Genomic DNA, 17991 nt, shown 5'->3' on the forward strand with positions numbered 1-17991 from the left:
ACACTGCTAGTTGGGGATGGGTGGAAGCCGTGAGTAGGGGTGCAGGGAGGGGGGTGGGGGTTGGGAGGTTCGAGGGTTCTGGGGTTTGTGGATTTGTTCGCGTTTGTTTCAGTTTATTTCACATCAGGTGACGAAGATTGCTTTACGTTTGTGACATCGGGGGATACTTTGACGGTGCTTTCATGCCAGCTTAATGTCAAATGGTAGGAGGGGATCAGGGATCAAAGTGCTCAGCTGGAACGTAAACAGGCTGGGCGACAAAATCAAAAGAGGGATGGCCAACCAGTTCATTCGACGCCACTCCCCGGACGTTGTGCTGCTGCAGGAAACACATCTCATCGGAAACAGGTGTATGGCCCTCCACAAGGGAGGCTACAAACTAGTGGCACATGTGGGGTTAACATCTGGGTCGAGGGGGGGTCGACATTTTATTCAAAAATTCCTTTCCCCTGACTATTCAGGCTACTTGGTCTGATCAGCGGGGTAGGTATGTCGGCATCTCGGGTCAATGGGAAGGAAAAGTCACCACTTTTATTTCCATCCATGTTCCACCAGGTTTACAGGCAGATACATTCCGAGATTTGGGCGCAATTTTCTTGACATTGCGTTTGGGTATCCTAGCTCTGGGAGGCGATTTTAATGCCGTGGTAGATGGTGAAAAGGACAGGCACCCAGCCGGAACACTGATGCCGGTGCAGAGGTGGCTTCCTGATTATCTGGACACTACCGGTTTGGTCAACAGTTGGCGGCAGTACAATTTAAGAGGCGTGCAATATACACACACGTGTCTACCGTACACCAAGTCCGTCCAGGTATGTGCGGTCCAGGAGGTCTAGCACCTTGGGAGAGGCATCTCGGACCATTCAACGGTATGGTTGCAGCTGGAATTTGACTTAGTCCCAGCTGGCAGGATTGCTCCCATCAGCCCATGGCATTTGAGAGACCCCGCTGTCAAGAAAGATATAGTCAAGGCCATGGATAGGTATTTTCATGACAATCAGGGTACAGTGGATTCGGCCCAGACTTTGTGGGAGGCGTTTAGAACCGTGGTTAGGGGTGAGGTCCTGTCCCTGATAGTGCAGAAAAAGAGGGAGCAGCAGGCGGACGTGGTGAGGGCAGAGGAGGCGGTACAGACTCAGGACTCGGAAGTAGCCTGGGCGGTTACTCCTGAGGGTATCCATCTTCTTTGGTTGCGTCAGGACGAGTTCGGCAGCCTCGCAAGGGAGAGCGCCAGGGTGCAACATGGAGAGACCCAGAGTAGGATACATGAGCTTGGAGACAAGGCGGGGAAGTTAATTTCGTGGCTGGAGAGGAAGGAGTGGGCGTCGCGGCTGGTACCTGAACTGCAGGGGAATGACTCATGCGTGATCACTGACCCACAGGCCATAGCCGACAGGTTTGCAAATTATTACGGGGAGGTATACCGCTCAGAGGGGGTTTACACAGATGACGACAAAAGGTCAATGATTAGGGACATTCAACTTCCCAGGCTCTCAGAGGACGACCGTAAATATCTTGACTCCCCGCTCACGAATGATGAGGTAGCGCAGGCTATTAGGAGAGTGAGCTCTGGCAAGGCCATGGTACCGAATGGGATCCCCGTTGAGCTCTACAAGTTGAACTCCATCAGACTTGCTCCATTCCTCCGCTCGATGTATAATGAGAGTAGAGAAAAGGGGCAGCTTCCATATGACCAACGCAGTGCCAACATCGTGGTCATCCATAAGGAGGGTAAACCCAGAGAGTGATGTTCGTCCTACAGGCCTATCTCGCTGCTGAATATAGAACCCAAGGTTCTGGTGAAGTTATTGGCTACGACACTGACCAAGGTGATCACCACCTTGGTACACCCGGATCAGTCGGGCTTTATGCCGTGCCGCAATACTGCCATTAATTTGCGACGACTTCATGGGGTCTTGGGCTGTGCCATAACAATTCAGGAGCCGGCTCTTCTGGTGTCCCTAGATGCCACAATGACATTCGATAGAGTAGAATGGCCCTACCTTTTTGCTGTCCTTGAGATACCTGGCTTTGGACCCGATTTTATTGACTGAGTGCGCCTTTTGTACTCGGCCCCATTGGCCCGTGCAGTGGTGAACAATCGCAAGTCTCCCGATCTTGCTTTAAGCAGGGGGACCAGACAGGGATGCCCCCTGTCTCCACTTTTATTCGCATTGGCCTTGGAGACATTGGAGGCATGGGTACGACAGGACCTTTCAATACATGGGATGAGATGGTCCTTGGAGTGGGAGGATAAAATGTCACTCTACGCGGACGATATCCTTCTTTACCTCACCAACCCGAAGTGGTTCCTGAGCTGTTTCTTGGATGTGCTGGCCATATTCGGACGATACTCGGGCTTTGCCATTAATTGGTCTAAGTTGATCTTCTTTGTTCTTACAGGGGACCCGCCAGATGTTCTGAGCGCTTGCCCGATAGAGGTCGCTACGGAGGGTTTCAAGCATCTTGGGATCTATATCACCTTAGATCCTAAACTCCGTTATGCCCGGAACCTGACTCCCCCGCTCATTTGATCAAGAAATGATGTGGTGCAATGGAAGGCTCTCCCATTCTCCCTTCTAGGGAGGGCGATGCTCTTTAAAATGTTGCCTTGCCCCGGTTCTTGTATGCACTGCAGAATGCTATGGATCCCGTTCCAGCGACTTATTTCAGGGAGATAGAATCCCTTTAAAGGCAGTTACTCTGGGATGGTATACCCTGCATTGCATTTTGTAAACTTACCCTTCCCTGGTATGGCGGGGGCGTAGGCTTGCCAGACCTCAGGAAATACTACTGGTCCTCACAGCTGGCAGCAGTAAACCACAGGATATATGGCGCCTTGAATGACCCTGGGTATGCCATGGACCGCTGGTTAATGCCAGGAGGTGACTACACTAGGGCACTTTATGCTAAACCCCACAGATTCCCCCTCACGGGGCCTACGGTGCATGCCGTCCAGGTATGGCATGCAGTTAATGGGCACCTTAAATGAGAAGGGAGGCTTACACTCGCCACTCCATTATGGAGCTCAGAGAAGTTGGATAGCTTGTGGAAGTCGAAAGGCGTTGACAGGTGGGACCTTATTGGAATCACGCATGTGCGGGACATCTGGGGGGAAGGCACGATACTCCCGTTTGCTTCTCTTAAGCTGCAATATCACCTGAGCGACGGTGAATATTTCCGTTATTTGCAGGTACGACATGCATTGCTCACTCACGTCCCTGAGGGCACGGCACTGCCTGAGACCTCTCCCCTTGAAGACAGAGTGTTAGACGGCCATCTCCCTGAGAAGGCTATCTCCTTGATATACAAGTAGCTTGTTAATAATATGGAATACCAGCTGGCAGATCTAAGACGGTGCTGACAGGACGATGGGCTGGAGCTTGATGATGAGGATTGGCAGGAGGCGGTGTCGTCCCCGAAGGTTGTGGCAATTCCGATGCGGCTCCGACTGGTGCAACTAAAGATCTTACATAGATCGTACGTCATGGGTCCCCGATTGATCCATATGGGACGCTCAGACACCGGGGAATGCAGGAGGGGTTGTGGGGAACTGGGGACCTTCATGCATATCCTGTGGCATTGTGCGAGAGTGCAGGAGTATTGGGGTGGGGTCCATGGCACGGTGCTCACAGTCCTAGGTACAGAAATGCAGCTGGAAGCCCACAGGTGTATTCTGAATATATGGGCACCAACTGATCTTAATTCGTACAAGAAGCAATGGGCGACACTGGCATTCATGATTGCGAAGCGCAATGTTGCGCAATTATGGGGGTCTCGCCAGCCGCCTGGGTTGGAAAAGTGGAGGGAGGATTTGGACTGGTGTATGTTCAGGGAAAGGGCAGTGTATTCCACCAGGGGCTGCCCGGGAAGTGGTGAAAGATCTGGGGGTCCTGGAATCACTATAGAGGGGATATCTGTACCCCCCCCGAAATGGCACGAGGAAATTGAAGAGCACATGTCCCCTTGATCCATTCACTGTTATAGCCGTACAATATTTTTATGGTATGTAACGTCTTTTAATGTCAGATATTACTCTGATCTGTATCCCCTGATGTCTCTGCTTTTTCAGTTGCTTTTGATTTAATAAAAATATATTTTAAAAAAAAATCTGTTCTTTTCTTGGCAACAAAAGAAGCTGCTCTCTCGGAATTAGTTAGCAAGTAACTTAGTAATGGTTCTACATTTAACATCTTGTAAGAAGGTATTGGCTAATATGGCTTTATAGGAAGGATGTCTGGTCTGAATGGTGTTACTTTTTCTATTTCTAAATATAGCAAAAGCAGCACCAGAGTGATATCATATTCTGGGTGGGAAGTACGTCATTGCTGTGTGTGGTACTGTCATACTAGGCCATGGGGCAGAGTTCAGGCTTCAGGAGTTTCACAATTGCTAATTGCGATCAAGAAGCCATTGATGGCGTTGTCATCACCCACCATCCCTAGATGGGTGACATTGGTTATGCAGAAGGAAGAAATAGATGTCTCAAAATTTGGGGCCCATTCGGTAATGAGCTTTCCCCTCTTGGCCTATGATCCTCTACCACTGCGCGTACTGCCGAATACTGCTGCTGACTTTTTAATATTTGCACTTTTATAACTTTGGCACTTGTTTTTAATCGCGCCGTTTGTTCTGCTTGTATTCGCGCTACTGCATTTCTTGTTAACTATCTGACCAGCAACGCGGGGGCATAGCAAGGCTTACCTGCACTGTAATAGTTATTTCACCCGCATTTAGCGGGGCTTAGATAGAGGGGCTCTTGGGTTTCTGGTGGTGCTACTCCGACCGCCATCTTAGGTGAGAGGCTGACGCTTGGGCCACTTCAGGCGCCATACTAGGTGGGGCTAGAGGCTCTAGTAGCCGGAGCCCGGGCATTGGAGAGCTTATTTAAGATGCTCCCTCGGTAAGCGCCACAGATCCTCTACCACTGCGCGTACTGCCGAATACTGCTGCTGACTTTTTAATATTTGCACTTGTATAACTTTGGCACTTGTTTTTAATCGCGCCGTTTGTTCTGCTTGTATTCGCGCTACTGCATTTCTTGTTAACTATCTGACCAGCAACGCGGGGGCATAGCAAGGCTTACCTGCACTGTAATAGTTATTTCACCCGCATTTAGCGGGGCTTAGATAGAGGGGCTCTTGGGTTCCTGGTGGTGCTACTCCGACCGCCATCTTAGGTGAGGGGCTGACGCTTGGGCCACTTAAGGCGCCATACTAGGTGGGGCTAGAGGCTCTAGTAGCCGGAAGCCCGGGCGGCGTAATAATATAAATAGGCATGTGTAAACAGACGCGCAGCAGATGCGCGCAGCGGACGCGCCGTAGACGCGCCGGAGGTGCGCCAGAGGTAAGCCCGTTTGCGCCCGTTCGCGTCCCGGAGGCGTCCGGAGCGCCGTTTTCGGATACCTCTTTTCCATCGGGCGCACAGACGGACTTACACGCATCTACAGACTATAATACGGGGGGAAAACAACTTCAGACTCTCTCTTGCGGACTCTTAAATGTCCGCTCCCTCGTTAAACACTATGCCTAAATTGCCCTGGTAATAGAATCTTCCCATCTGGACATACTGTTTGTGACCGAGACCTGGATTAAGGCAGACTGTGAGGTGGAACTCGGTTGGGCGTGCCCACCGGGATACCTGTTAAGACACATACCCCGAGGCTCCGGGAGAGGGGGTGGAGTCGGATGCATCTTTAAAGACTCAATCTCTCTCATGCAGCTTGTGGTAAAGGAAATACAGGGATTTGAGCTTATGGGCTTCTCTATCACCGTACAAGGGGGCACGCTGATCGCTGGCCTTTTATGCTATAGGCCACTGTCGTCAACTACAGCGGCCCTTCAGTCTCTGGTCGATCTGATCTACGACCTTTCAAATTCCCATTCCAAGTTTCTGGTACTGGGCGATTTTAATCTTTGGCCCTCAGGCCCTCAAGACCTAGCCTATAGAGAACTCTGCCAAGCATGTGGTAATATTCAACTTGAACAGCTGGTGCTGTCATACACTCACACGAAGGGCCATATACTGGACTTGGTATTTGCGGAGAGGGAATTAGTCACCGTGGAAGAAATCTTAGATCAATGCTGGACCGACCACTCACTGATCCTCTTAACTATAGCCCAGCCTGCCCTAATAGAGCCAAGTAACCTGAGGAACATTAAGTTTAATCGACAATGGACCCGTCTCCTAAAGGAGCCGACTCTACCTAGGCTGCTGTCTGTAACTTTTAGGTTGGAAGACATTGCGGATAAGAGCTATGCTGCACTTTGTCAGCAAATCTTGACATCATTGGACAAGGTGGCACCTCTACGGAAAGTGAGGGATAGACCTAGAGGGACTAACGCCTGGTTTACTGAGGAACTTGGCCAGTCCAAGCTCCGCTGTAAGCAGGCGGAACGCACATGGAGGAGAGGGTACATGGAGCGGGACAGGGCTGCATACAAAAGCATTCTGTTAGAATATAAGATCCAGCTAAGGAACGCTAAAGCAAGGTTTTTTGAAGATACCTTGGCAAAAGCTCCTAACAAATCGCAGGCCTTGTTCAAGCTGGTTAAGAGCTTATCCAATCCCTCATGTGCTATACCATCTGTTCCTGCGTCTCAGGAACTTTGCGACTCCTTAGCCCTTGCCTTTGAAGAAAAAATCAGGAATATTCTGAATGGACTAGAAGTTTCCAGACAGCATATACCACCTTTGCCTCCTCCTTCGGTATCCTTTTGTCATCTGGAACCCGAAGAGAGTAAGATTAAAGAGAGGACTTCCCAGTTGCTATGTTTCCCTGTTCCCTCGCTGGAAGAATTCTGCGCATTGGCTAACTGCGTATCCTCAGGCTCGCCCCTAGATCCCATGCCGCATAAGATTTGGAAGGCCTTTCAAGGCGAGTTGTTTCCCCCGCTATATTCAATCTGTTGCCAATCGTTGGTGACAGCATCAGTCCCAGACAGTTGGAAGTTGGCAATAGTAACACCATTGTTGAAAAAGGCTACCTTGGACCCCCTCTGCCCAGCCAATTATAGGCCTATTTCGCTCCTACCATTTGCGATAAAAATCTTGGAGAAGTGGGTTACGAGAGCCTTGGCCAACTTCCTGGAAACCAACTTCTGCCTGGATGCTGCCCAATTTGGCTTCAGACCGGCTCACGGTACTGAGACTGCTCTGGTCACCGTGTTGAACGATCTGCGAACGCGTGTCGACAGGGGCAAGTCAGCATTTTTAGTGCTGCTTGACTTGTCGGCCGCGTTCGACACGGTGAACCATGAGGTCCTACTAGGCCGTCTTCGTAATGCGGGAATAACCGGCCTGTCCTTATCCTAGTTAACATCATATCTCGGCAATAGGAAACAAGCTGTGGCGTTACCACCTTTTCGCTCTGCCATACGACAGGTGAGCCAAGGTGTCCCCCAGGGATCTGCGATAAGCCCGATCCTTTTTAACCTTTACCTCCAACCCTTGATACAACTAATAAAGTCATTCGGCATACAAGTCATCAATTATGCCGATGACACACAACTGATTTTTTCATTCGAGGGTACTGAGGCAGTTTCGAGGGGCGCCTTTCACCATTGTATGTCAGCCACAGCAGAGTGGTTGCAAACCAACTCACTCCAATTTAACGGGTCGAAAACGGAGATACTGGACTGCTCCTTAGGCTGACTCCCTCGTGCCTTGCCGGAAGATTTCTGGCCTACGTCTATACCAGGCTCGATGGAGGCCGCAGAATCGGCTCGCAATCTTGGAGTGGTTTTTGAATCAAATTTACAACTTGATGCCTCGGTGAATAGGACCGTAGGGACTTGTATGGGTCTGCTTCCGTGCTCTTCGGAAGATATTACCACTCCTTCCTTGTGAAGCTAGAGCAGAGGTAGTGCGTAGTACCATTCTCAGTAGGTTAGACTACTGTAACGCACTACTTCTGGGAGCTCCAAAGACCCTGATTCTCAAGTTACAAAGGATTCAAAATATGGCGGCCAAATTAGCTCTGTCTCTCCCGCGCTCGGCCTCTTCCTCGGGAGCTTTGGCTGTTCTCCATTGGCTACCGGTCCAGCAGAGGATCACCTATAAGGCTTTATGCCTGGTTTTCGGAGCTTTGCATGGACTAGGACCAATACCATTGCAAAATCTTTTCTCCTGGTACCAGGCTGCCAGACCTTTGAGATCCGCCTCGGCGTTCCTAATGAGAATTCCTAGGATAAACAGAGTGAGAATGGGCGGCCGCGCTTTCAGCTTTGCAGCCGCCACTATATGGAATACTCTAACTCTGACGCTGAGGAGCAAACATGATCTGGGCTCTTTTAAAAGGGACCTCAAAACACATCTTTTTCCAAGAGTAGTCTAAAGCATACACCGGATGGTTGAATTGATCTCAGCGCCAGGATACCCTCTGGGTGACAGCCGCGCTTAACAAGCATTAAATACATACATACATACATTGGCCTATAGCCTCAGAAGCTTTTGGTCAAGGGGGTAGACTGGAGGATATCATGAAGACATTAAATGAGTCTTCTGACTCTTCCTGCAAACATTTTTATTTCAAGCTAATGGAGGACATGGCTTTCAACTAGCATAATGCTCAACTCTGGTCCTGATATATAATGTAAAATTCCCTAACTAACATGAAGGAACGTTTTCAGTTGTATTAATGAAATGGAGGTGAGGATCATCGTCCTGAGGATGGTAATGCGGTCACATCCTTGTATGGAGAAAAACCCATGAAGTCTTAAGGAGAAAGTATGGTGAATTCATGCTGATTAATAATAAGATATATTTATATTGAGCTAGTGTTCTATGTTAATAGAGATCTGAGTACAATATACCAGAGCTTACAGGGCTTTCTTTTGCTAGGTATGGAACAAAAACAGGAGTAACAGTTCTTGGAGGGTGGTGGCTGAGTTCACAGAAAGAAAGAGTGAGAAAGGCTAAAGAAGCTCAGTTACATAAAAGCGTGATGGACTCTGATTGCCTGTTGTTGTGTTCTACTGTTTCCCATTAGTTATTAGGAAGTGTAGTTGTTTCTCTTTAGACTGCTGTTTAAAATAAAGTGAAAAAAGAAATTGTGAGCTTGCTTCTGTGTTTTTAATGGAATCGAAAACGTTCCTTCATGTTAGCTAGGAAATGTTATATTCCCCTTCAGGTTTAACCCTCCTCCAGAAATCGGAAAGAGTTCTCTTACCAAGGAGGTCCTATATTTACATTCATGTTATGTTTTTGTTCAGTGTTCAACTGTCAGTGTCTTTTTAAATATGGCAGTTTCACATTTCCTTTCTTGTTTGTTGTTAGTTAGACGTCAAGAAGAAAAACAAAATGATATATTAAAAAAGAAGGAGATGGAATGCATTGAATTAACCAGACAACTAAAAACTCAGGAAAAGGAAAAGCAAAATGAAATTATTAAACTGCAGATAGAGGTACAGTATTAATTTGTTTTTCAGTTTCTATAGTGCTACCGCATCTACAATGCATCAGCGAACTTTACAAATAATAGTAATCATATATAAAAATGATTAACTGCAGAGTTTTATAAAAGGAAAGGTTAGGATAAGAGGTAAATATAGCAGAGGGAAAACATGGCAAGGAGATGATTCAGGATTGATGGAGGTGCAGTAAAATGTGTGGGCTTTCTACAGTTTAATTTCAAATTAGTGCCAGAGAGACCTCAAGATATAGCAGCATTAATGACAAAGAGGGTAATGCTGAGTCTTGGATGTCAAACAGGAAATTTTCAATTGTCGTCTGACCTGAGCTGGTAACCAATGAGGTGGTTGAATGTTTACTTCATAGACATAAGGTTGCTGTGAGTGGTTTGTGTTGTCTCAGGGACGAATACTAGAATGGCTTTGCCCAAATCCATGATCAACACTTGAACCTTTTTCCAGTTGAGTATGAGTGGATGTTTAATACTTTCATAGAGTGTTGGAGGAAATTTTGATTCTGATTTGGGCATCATGTTGGTGGTTGGAGCTAGAGATAGAGCATTGTCAGTGGAGAAGCCCAGGAATTTTATAAATGAATAGAGAGATGGGTGGAAGTCACTGCGATTAAGTTAATTTTACTCCAATATTGGAACTTTCATAGATTCCCATAGCTTGTATCATTACCTGTCGTCGGAATGGGAGCCTTGGTAAATAAAAAATAACATAGCAGTAGGAACAAAAGAGAAAGAAAGGCCTAGGCCTCCTCTCATTTTGTAGCATACCACCTCTTTTTACAAAACAGACCAAAACATGCAACATGCAACAGCCAATCAGATTAGCCTCACCCCATGGAGCCCTCCTGAGAGAGCCTCAGAGCCTCAGATGTTCTACCGCGTGTTGTGCCAAGGGAGTCTCCACTGAGCTCTGCTCAGATTTCTCTACAACTTTTGGATTTCATCTCTTTTCTCTACAGTTCTCATTAGGATGTCAGAAAAGGAGAAGAAAGATTTATTTAAAGCTTGTTCTACTTGTTCTAAGAAAATACTTTACATTGAGGACAAGCATAAGGACTGCATTTATTGCTTGTACCCTGATCACAAGGCCACTGATTGTAAGAACTGTAGGACCTTCTCTACCAAGACTCTGAGAGACAGGGAAGGACGTTTGCTGACCTGGCTGCAGAAGCTGAAGTCACAAAAGGAAGAAATATCCAGAGACAGTGATGATGCCTCCTCAGCAACTTCTTCAAGGAGGTCTAAAAAGAGGGGTAGGTCTTCCCCTTCAACTTTGACTGAACCTCCTACCAAAAGAGCTCTGATAGGTCTGACAGGCCCAGTCCCATAAAATCTCATCACCGAGGTGTAAAGGAGAGGGAGGGACTAGTTCCTGAGGTACTTTCTACTCAGAAGGTGAGCCATGGACCTTTTGTTTCCTCTCCACCATCTGAAAAAGCAAAGCTGTTCAAGAAACCAGCTTCTGTACCTCAGGAGGGAAGATCTGAGAAGAAAATCAGTCAGCCGACGATGACAATATCAGGTACGTCAACGATGGCATCTAAGATTCACCTAGCGTCAATTCCAGCTCCATCTTCGGAAACGTCCTTGAGAGCTTCACCGACGATGACTTCGACGACGACTTCGTCGATGCTACGGGTACCTGTTACAATGTCCTCGATGATGATAACTACCTCAATGTCGACGATGATGACACCGACGATGGTGTCGACGACGATGACGACGGCGACGATGTCGATGACATCATCTACAATGGTACTTGTACTCACGACGTACAATCGACGATCAGCCCACCGTCATCGACGATCCACTATCCGTCGACGATTCCTTCGACGACGACCTTGTCAACGACACAAAAAATTCAAATTTCAATAAAAAGACGCCAAATCACACTGGAAATTACATCTCCTCGAGTGACACCATTACCTCCAGCATTGCTCTTGGAAGAGGAATATTCAGAGGAGGATGAGGGTCCTTATGGGGATGCTTACAGTCCATCCCAACTTCAAGTAAAATACCAGGACCCAAGTTCTGAAAATTATTACATGGAACAGCAACAAGTCCTCAAGAGCAATCACAACAGAGTATGGTGGCCATGCCGTCTTCACTTATTAGTGACTTACAAATCACGTTGCTAGACTATAAGAGGAGGTTTCCATCTCAAGCCTCTGATCAGCAATCAATGCAACCGCCGCCTCCACCACCTCCGACCTATGCTTCTACTACAGTGGCTCAGCAATTACCTCAACCTCCGGAGCCGGAACCAATAGAAGGTCGCCAGAATATCGTCACTGTGCATGATGATGATGATGATTCAACAGATGATGATCAGAATGCAGAACAGGTCCCGAATCCAGATAGGGAATGGGACGATTATGTTATTCCGGATCCTGCTTCACCATCACTGGATCCTATTGATTATCCTCCAGCAGGCATTGGAGGTTTCCATAATCTTATGGAGAGGGCGTCCAAGAGATTTGGTCTTCCCATTCCAACTGTACAATTGGAATGCTTTCTATATGATTTTAAGGAGCCTTACAGGAAATCCATACGTTCTATCCCAATTGTGGAACATGTGTGGACTGAGGGTATAAAAGTGATGCAATCTCCAGCTACAGTCATCTCTGTTCTTCCGCAACTGGAGAAAAAATATAAGGCTTCAGAAGATGACCCTGCTTGCCTGGTTGGCAAACCGAAGCTGGACTCTGTTGACTCTCAGGCGGCTCAAAGGAAGTAAAAAAATCCATTGGCGCCCCTTACCACACCACCGGATAAGGAGGGTAGGCGTCTAGATAATGTGGGAAAGAGGTTTTCCTCTATGTCCAGCCTCCTGGTTAGAGCAGCCAATGTACTAGCATTTTTGGGACGATATGATCGCCAAATGTGGTGCGAGTTTTCTCCATTTATGGATCAACTGCCTGATGGTTACAAGGCTGACGCGAAGAAGATCCTGGAGGAAGGATAGCGGTCTTCTTCAGAAATCAACGATTGCGCAATGGACATTGCCACCACTGCTTTTCGCGCCTTGGCAGGTTAAGCTGTTCTAAGACGGCAAGGCTGGCTTTGGGCTATCTGGTTTTGCCCAGAAGTTCAGAATAAGATCTTAGATTTGCCATTTGACGGAGAAATGCTTTTTGGAAAGCATGTGGACGACGCTCTGCAGGACATCAAAAAAGACACAGAGACGGCAAGGTCCCTGGGGACATTGCAATACCGCAAAGTGCCTTTTAGTGGTGCAAGAGAAAAAGGTTTTGCGACATACAGAGGAGGATACCAACAACGCTACTCTTCCTATTTGCAGTCTTTGCAGTCGTACAAACCCCAGTACTCTCAAAGCCAAGGCCAATCGGCGTCTTTCTCTCGCCAGCCTTCAAGAGGACGACAGGGGCATCAGGGGAGAGATTCCTCTAAACGCCAATGGCGGCTTCCCGGCTCTGTCTACTTTACCTTCACCCCCTGTAACATCAGTGGGGGGGGAGGATATCACAATGCCTCCACAGCTGGGAGATCATACCAGATCGATGGGTCCGCAATATCATCCGGTTTGGCCACAGGTTAGAGTTTAAACACCTCCCACCTTCCAGAGCCTCTCGCGCCACAGAATCAAAACATCTACATCTTCTACGTCTAGAAGCTCATCAACTGCTCATCAAAGGAGCGATAGAGCCAGTACCTCTATCCCAACGAGGCACAGGTTTCTATTCCCGGTTTTTCCTAGTTTGCAAGACGGAAGAAAAATGGCGCCCAATCTTACACCTGAGGGAGCTCAACACCTATCTCATAAAACTCTCGTTTCGTATGGTATCTCTTCAGTATATTTTGAGTCTCCTGAATCCAGGCGAGTACATGGCAACTCTGGATCTCGAGGACGCATACTTCTATGTTCCTATCCACCAAGCTCACAGGAGATTTCTACACTTCACAGTAGCCAAGAGCCACTTTCAGTTCAAGGTCCTGCCTTTCGGACTCAGATCCGCTCCGCGGATATTCACGAAGGTATTGGCCCCAGTTGCAGCGTTTCTCAGAAAGCAGTCACTGCAGTTTTTTCCCTACCTGGACGAGTTGCGTTCAGCTTTTCAATCATCTGGGTCTTCAACTCAACAAAGACAAGTCAGTCCTTCTTCCATCCAGATCGGCCAAGTTTCTAAGGTCCATTCTGGATACAACTTGTTGCAAAGCTTTCCCATCAGATGAAAGACAGAAAAGGCAGATTTTTTCCACCTGTCAATTACAAAAAAGACGGTCTCTGTTTGTCCGCCTATACAAATCGCTTCTAGGATCAATTTCATCCTGCATTACCTTAATTCCGCATTGCAGACTTCGTATGCGTCCATTACAAGAACAACTGGAGATGCAATGGCGCCAGACGGAAGGCTCGTTCAACGACAAGATAATCATTACTCCTCTTATGAAAGAGGCGGTCAGCTAGTGGACGATCAAAGACAATATCTCAAAAGGCCTCACTTTCATAGTTTCTCCAGCTCCTCTGATACTGATCATGGACGCCTCTCTAGAAGGTTGGGGAGTGGTTTCGCAAGACCTTCAAGTAAGCGATCACTGCCAACCCAAACAACTCACTCTCCACATCAATCTTCTGGAGCTCAGGGCGATTCGTTTGGCTTTACAAGCTTTCCTTCCGAGGATTCGGAACTCCACAGTCCTGGTCTGTACAGACAACACGACGGCCATGCACTATGTGAACAAACAAGGTGAAACGAGATCTCAACTTCTTTCCAAGGAGGCCCAAGATATCTGGGAATGGGCAAATCTTCACAAAGTCGCTCTCTCAGCAGAGCATCTTCCAGGTACCCTCAACACGACAGCAGATACATTGAGTCATCTGAAGTCAGTCTGTCACGAGTGGGAACTGGATCAAAGCACTCTCAACAGTATTTTTGCTCGTTGGGGCACTCCGTCCATAGACCTGTTCACTACCCCAGACAACAGGAAATGCTCTTTTTACGCAAGCAGGGATCACCATTGAGGATCGTTGGGGAATGCTCTTTCGATGGCCTGGTCAGGCGCATTTGTTGACGCCTTTCCGCCAATGCCCCTGATTCCAAGATTACTCAGGAAACTCAAAACGGAACCCCGCACAATGATTCTAATAGCACCAGTGTGGCCCCGCTAGTTCTGGTTCACGGAACTTCTCCTACTCTCTCAAAATCAGCTGCTTCACCTGCGTCCCATTCCTTCTCTATTGACGATGTCCCAGGGCCAAGTGGTACATCCGGATCCGAGCTCACTTCAGTTGACCGCGTGGCTCACTTCAGTTGACAGCGTGGCTCCTGAGCATCAAGAGTTCCAGAATTTAAATATTTCTCAAGAATGTAAACAGGTTTTAGCTCAAACCTGTGCACCAAGTACAAATAAAACCTATCGCTCAAAATGGAAACGTTTTTGTTTGTGGTGCCACCGAGAAAACCTTCATCCGTTCTCTACTGCTCCTCATCAAATATTACCTTACATTTTGTCTCCGGCAAAGTCAGATCTTGCACATTCTTCCATCAAGGTACACCTGGCGGCTATATCTAGATTGAGACGGACAGCCTCTGGCCCTTCCCTCTGGTCTGCAAGAATTGTCCAACAATTTCTGAAAGGACTCTTTAGAGTTTTTCCTCCAGTTCGACCTCCGCCTCCCATGTGGCAACTCAACTTGGTTCTCGCTCATCTCATGAGACCTCCGTTTGAGCCTATTCATAGAGCGGATCTTAAATTTCTGTCATGGAATGTGGCTCTTATTCTCGCCATAACGTCAGCCAGGAGAGTTGGAGAACTTCAAACTCTCACGATTAAGGAACCTTTTTTACAGTTCAAACACGACACTCTGATTCCAAGAACACATTCAAAATGTATTCCAAAGGTCCCTTTGGATTTCCACTTGAATGAGCCTGTCATTCTAAAATCTTTTTTCCCTCGACCTACAACTCCAGCAGAAAGGTCTCTCCATTCCTTGGATGTCCATAGATGTTTGAAATTTTATCTAGAGTACACCAAGTATTTCGGGAAATCTACCCAACTCTTTGTCGCTTTTAGTGCTCCTTGAAAAGGTTTTCTCCTTTCAAAACAAGGGATTTCTCTTTGGCTTGCCAGCGCAATTTACTATTGTCACCAGCTGGCGGGTAAGCCACTAGAAGGACGTGTCTGGGCTCACTACACAATCAGTATCATTGTCTGCTGCTCTTTTCGCTGGAGTTCCTATCAAGGACAATTGTAGGGCAGCTACATGGAGCAGTGCCCATACTTTCACAAAGCACTACTGCTTGGACTCTTCCACACAGAGTGAGGCGGCAATGGAACAAGTAGTACTGAGGAACCACTTCCAGTAAGCGGTGAGCTTTCCCTTCTATCCCTTCATCCTGTTATTGCACATTTTGTATCTGGTAATTCGACTAACTAATGTTTCAATATCTGTTTATTTCTTGTGAAAATATGGGTTCAGAGGTATTCCAGTATTTGTTTCACAAAATGTGCTTTGTTGCTAACTGCTAGCTACTCTGATACAAGCTATGGGAATCTATGAAAGTTCCAATGCTGGAGTAAGAAAACAAGTTACTTCCCTGTAACTTTGGTTCTCCTGTATTGGTAACTTTCATACATTCCCATGCGCCCACCCTCCTCCCCTGGGAAAGCTCAGCCTTCAACAGATGTGGTTACTGTTACACAACGGCTACGAAAATCTGAGGCTCTGAGGTTCTCTCAGGAGGGTTCTATGGGGTGAAGCTAATCTGATTGGCTGTTGAATGTTTTGGTCTCTTTTGCAAAAAGAGGTGGATATGCTACAAAATCTTTTGTTCCTACTGCTATGTTATTTTTTTATTTACCGAGGCTCCCATTCCGACGACGGGGAATGATACAAGCTATGGGAATCTATTAAAGGTACCAATACTGGAGAACCAAAGTTACAGGTAAGTAACTTGTTTTCTTCTTTGTCTTGAACAAGTTATTATAAATGTCGTTTTTTTTTAAGATTTAGCAGAAGGAAGGTTGACATTTGTTGTTTGTTTATTTATTTATTTACGCATGACTTGTGGATTATTGTAGGACGCTGGCTTAGTATATGTTGCACACTTATTTAAGTGAAGCACCTTTCACTAATCCAGACAACCCTTATGGTGATTTTAGTGGTCTTAGGCATCCTTAGAGCTCTCTAAGTGGTAGCTGTGGAGGGCAGCATTCAGGCTTAGTCCAGATAGAGTGTTAAGCAGTTTGTTGTATCAGATCTAATCATGTAGTGTAGGTTAAATGTAAAAGAACCACACATTCAACATGGTGCTTTATTAGAGAGCGTGTTTTTAAAAGTAGGCAAGGCAGATGTGATTCTATGGGGGTTTGAGACACAGTGGAACCATTTAGCCTAGGAATAGTGGTGTCCTGCACATTATTATTATTAATATTGTCGGATCTGTAGTGCGCATGGCTGCCCCAGCAACGGGGCGTCCCAGCACAACCAAAGACTCAAGGTTGTAGCAGATTGAAGGGGATTTAGGTTGGAAAAAGCCAGGTCTTTATGGCTCTGCGAAAGGCAAGATGATTCTGGATCCCTCTGATTGAGGCAGGAAGTGAATTCCATAGTCTGGCCGCAAGCACTCTAAAAAAGTTGCCACCAGCACTGGTTTTTAAAAATCAGGGAACAAACTCCAGCCCTTGGTCAGCTGAGCGTAAAAAACGTCGAGGAACATAAAGAGTCTATAGGTCAGCAAATCCTGGAGGTGCTTGTGGAGTTAGAATCCTGTGGGCCACACATAGTGTCTTGAACTGAACTCTTTGCCCCACTGGTAACCAATGGAGTTTGGGTAAAAATGTAGACACAGAACAGGATTTGGGGACTGCCAAGAGAATACAGGCTGCTGCGTTCTGTATTCTCTGCAAACGTCGAGTGCTGGATTTATTGGTGCCTAAATAAAGAGGGTTGCCATAGTCCAATCTAGATAAGAGTGTTGCCTGCACAATGGTCTGACGAATTTTAGAATCAAAGAAGCCAAGTAGGGGTTTTAGTCCTCGCAGGAGCCCAAAACAGGTCCCTACTACTGACTTTGATTGGGTATCAAAGGAGAGACCACTGTCAAATCACACATTGAAATTCTTAACTGCCTCTTTCGGTGAGGGTGCTGGTTTTAGTTGAACTGGTCATTATTGCTCAGACCACATATTCTGGTCCCTCCCAAACAGCAGAATTTCAGACTTACTGGCTTTCAGCTGTAAATATTTTGAAGCCATCCAGTCCGCAATCACCATCAAGTCCTCCTTAAATTTCAAAAGGGTGTGGTTACTTTTCTTTGAAAAGGCAATAACCATTTGGATGTCGTCGACGTACGACACCAACGATAACCCTCTGCTTTTAGCCACCGCAGCTAGAGGTTGAACATATATATTAAAAAGTAATAGGCTCAAAATTGAGCCCTGGGGCACCCCCTGTTGAAAGGCATAAACCCGAGAGCAAAAAGGGGACACCAGGACCTGGAAAGATCTGCCCTCCAAGAAAGAACGCAACCAGGCCAAGGCCGATCCCCTAATTCCTATTTCCTGGAGGCGATTTAAAAGTATCACGTGGGAGACAGTGTCGA

The 17991-nt window shown here is 46.9% G+C and overlaps 1 protein-coding gene across 2 annotated transcripts in view; it reads left to right on the plus strand.

Moving 5' to 3' along the window:
* CCDC152 (coiled-coil domain containing 152) overlaps positions 1–17991 on the plus strand; it is an 880762-nt gene that overhangs the window by 589105 nt on the left and 273666 nt on the right. For both annotated transcript variants that reach the window (XM_078675028.1, XM_078675029.1), the window contains one exon: positions 9277–9404. In XM_078675028.1, coding sequence (XP_078531154.1) covers positions 9277–9404 — 128 coding nt within the window. The remainder of the gene's footprint in view (positions 1–9276; positions 9405–17991) is intronic.

Source organism: Lissotriton helveticus, chromosome 2_1 (genome assembly GCF_964261635.1).
Source record: "Lissotriton helveticus chromosome 2_1, aLisHel1.1, whole genome shotgun sequence".
NCBI lineage: Eukaryota > Metazoa > Chordata > Amphibia > Caudata > Salamandridae > Lissotriton > Lissotriton helveticus.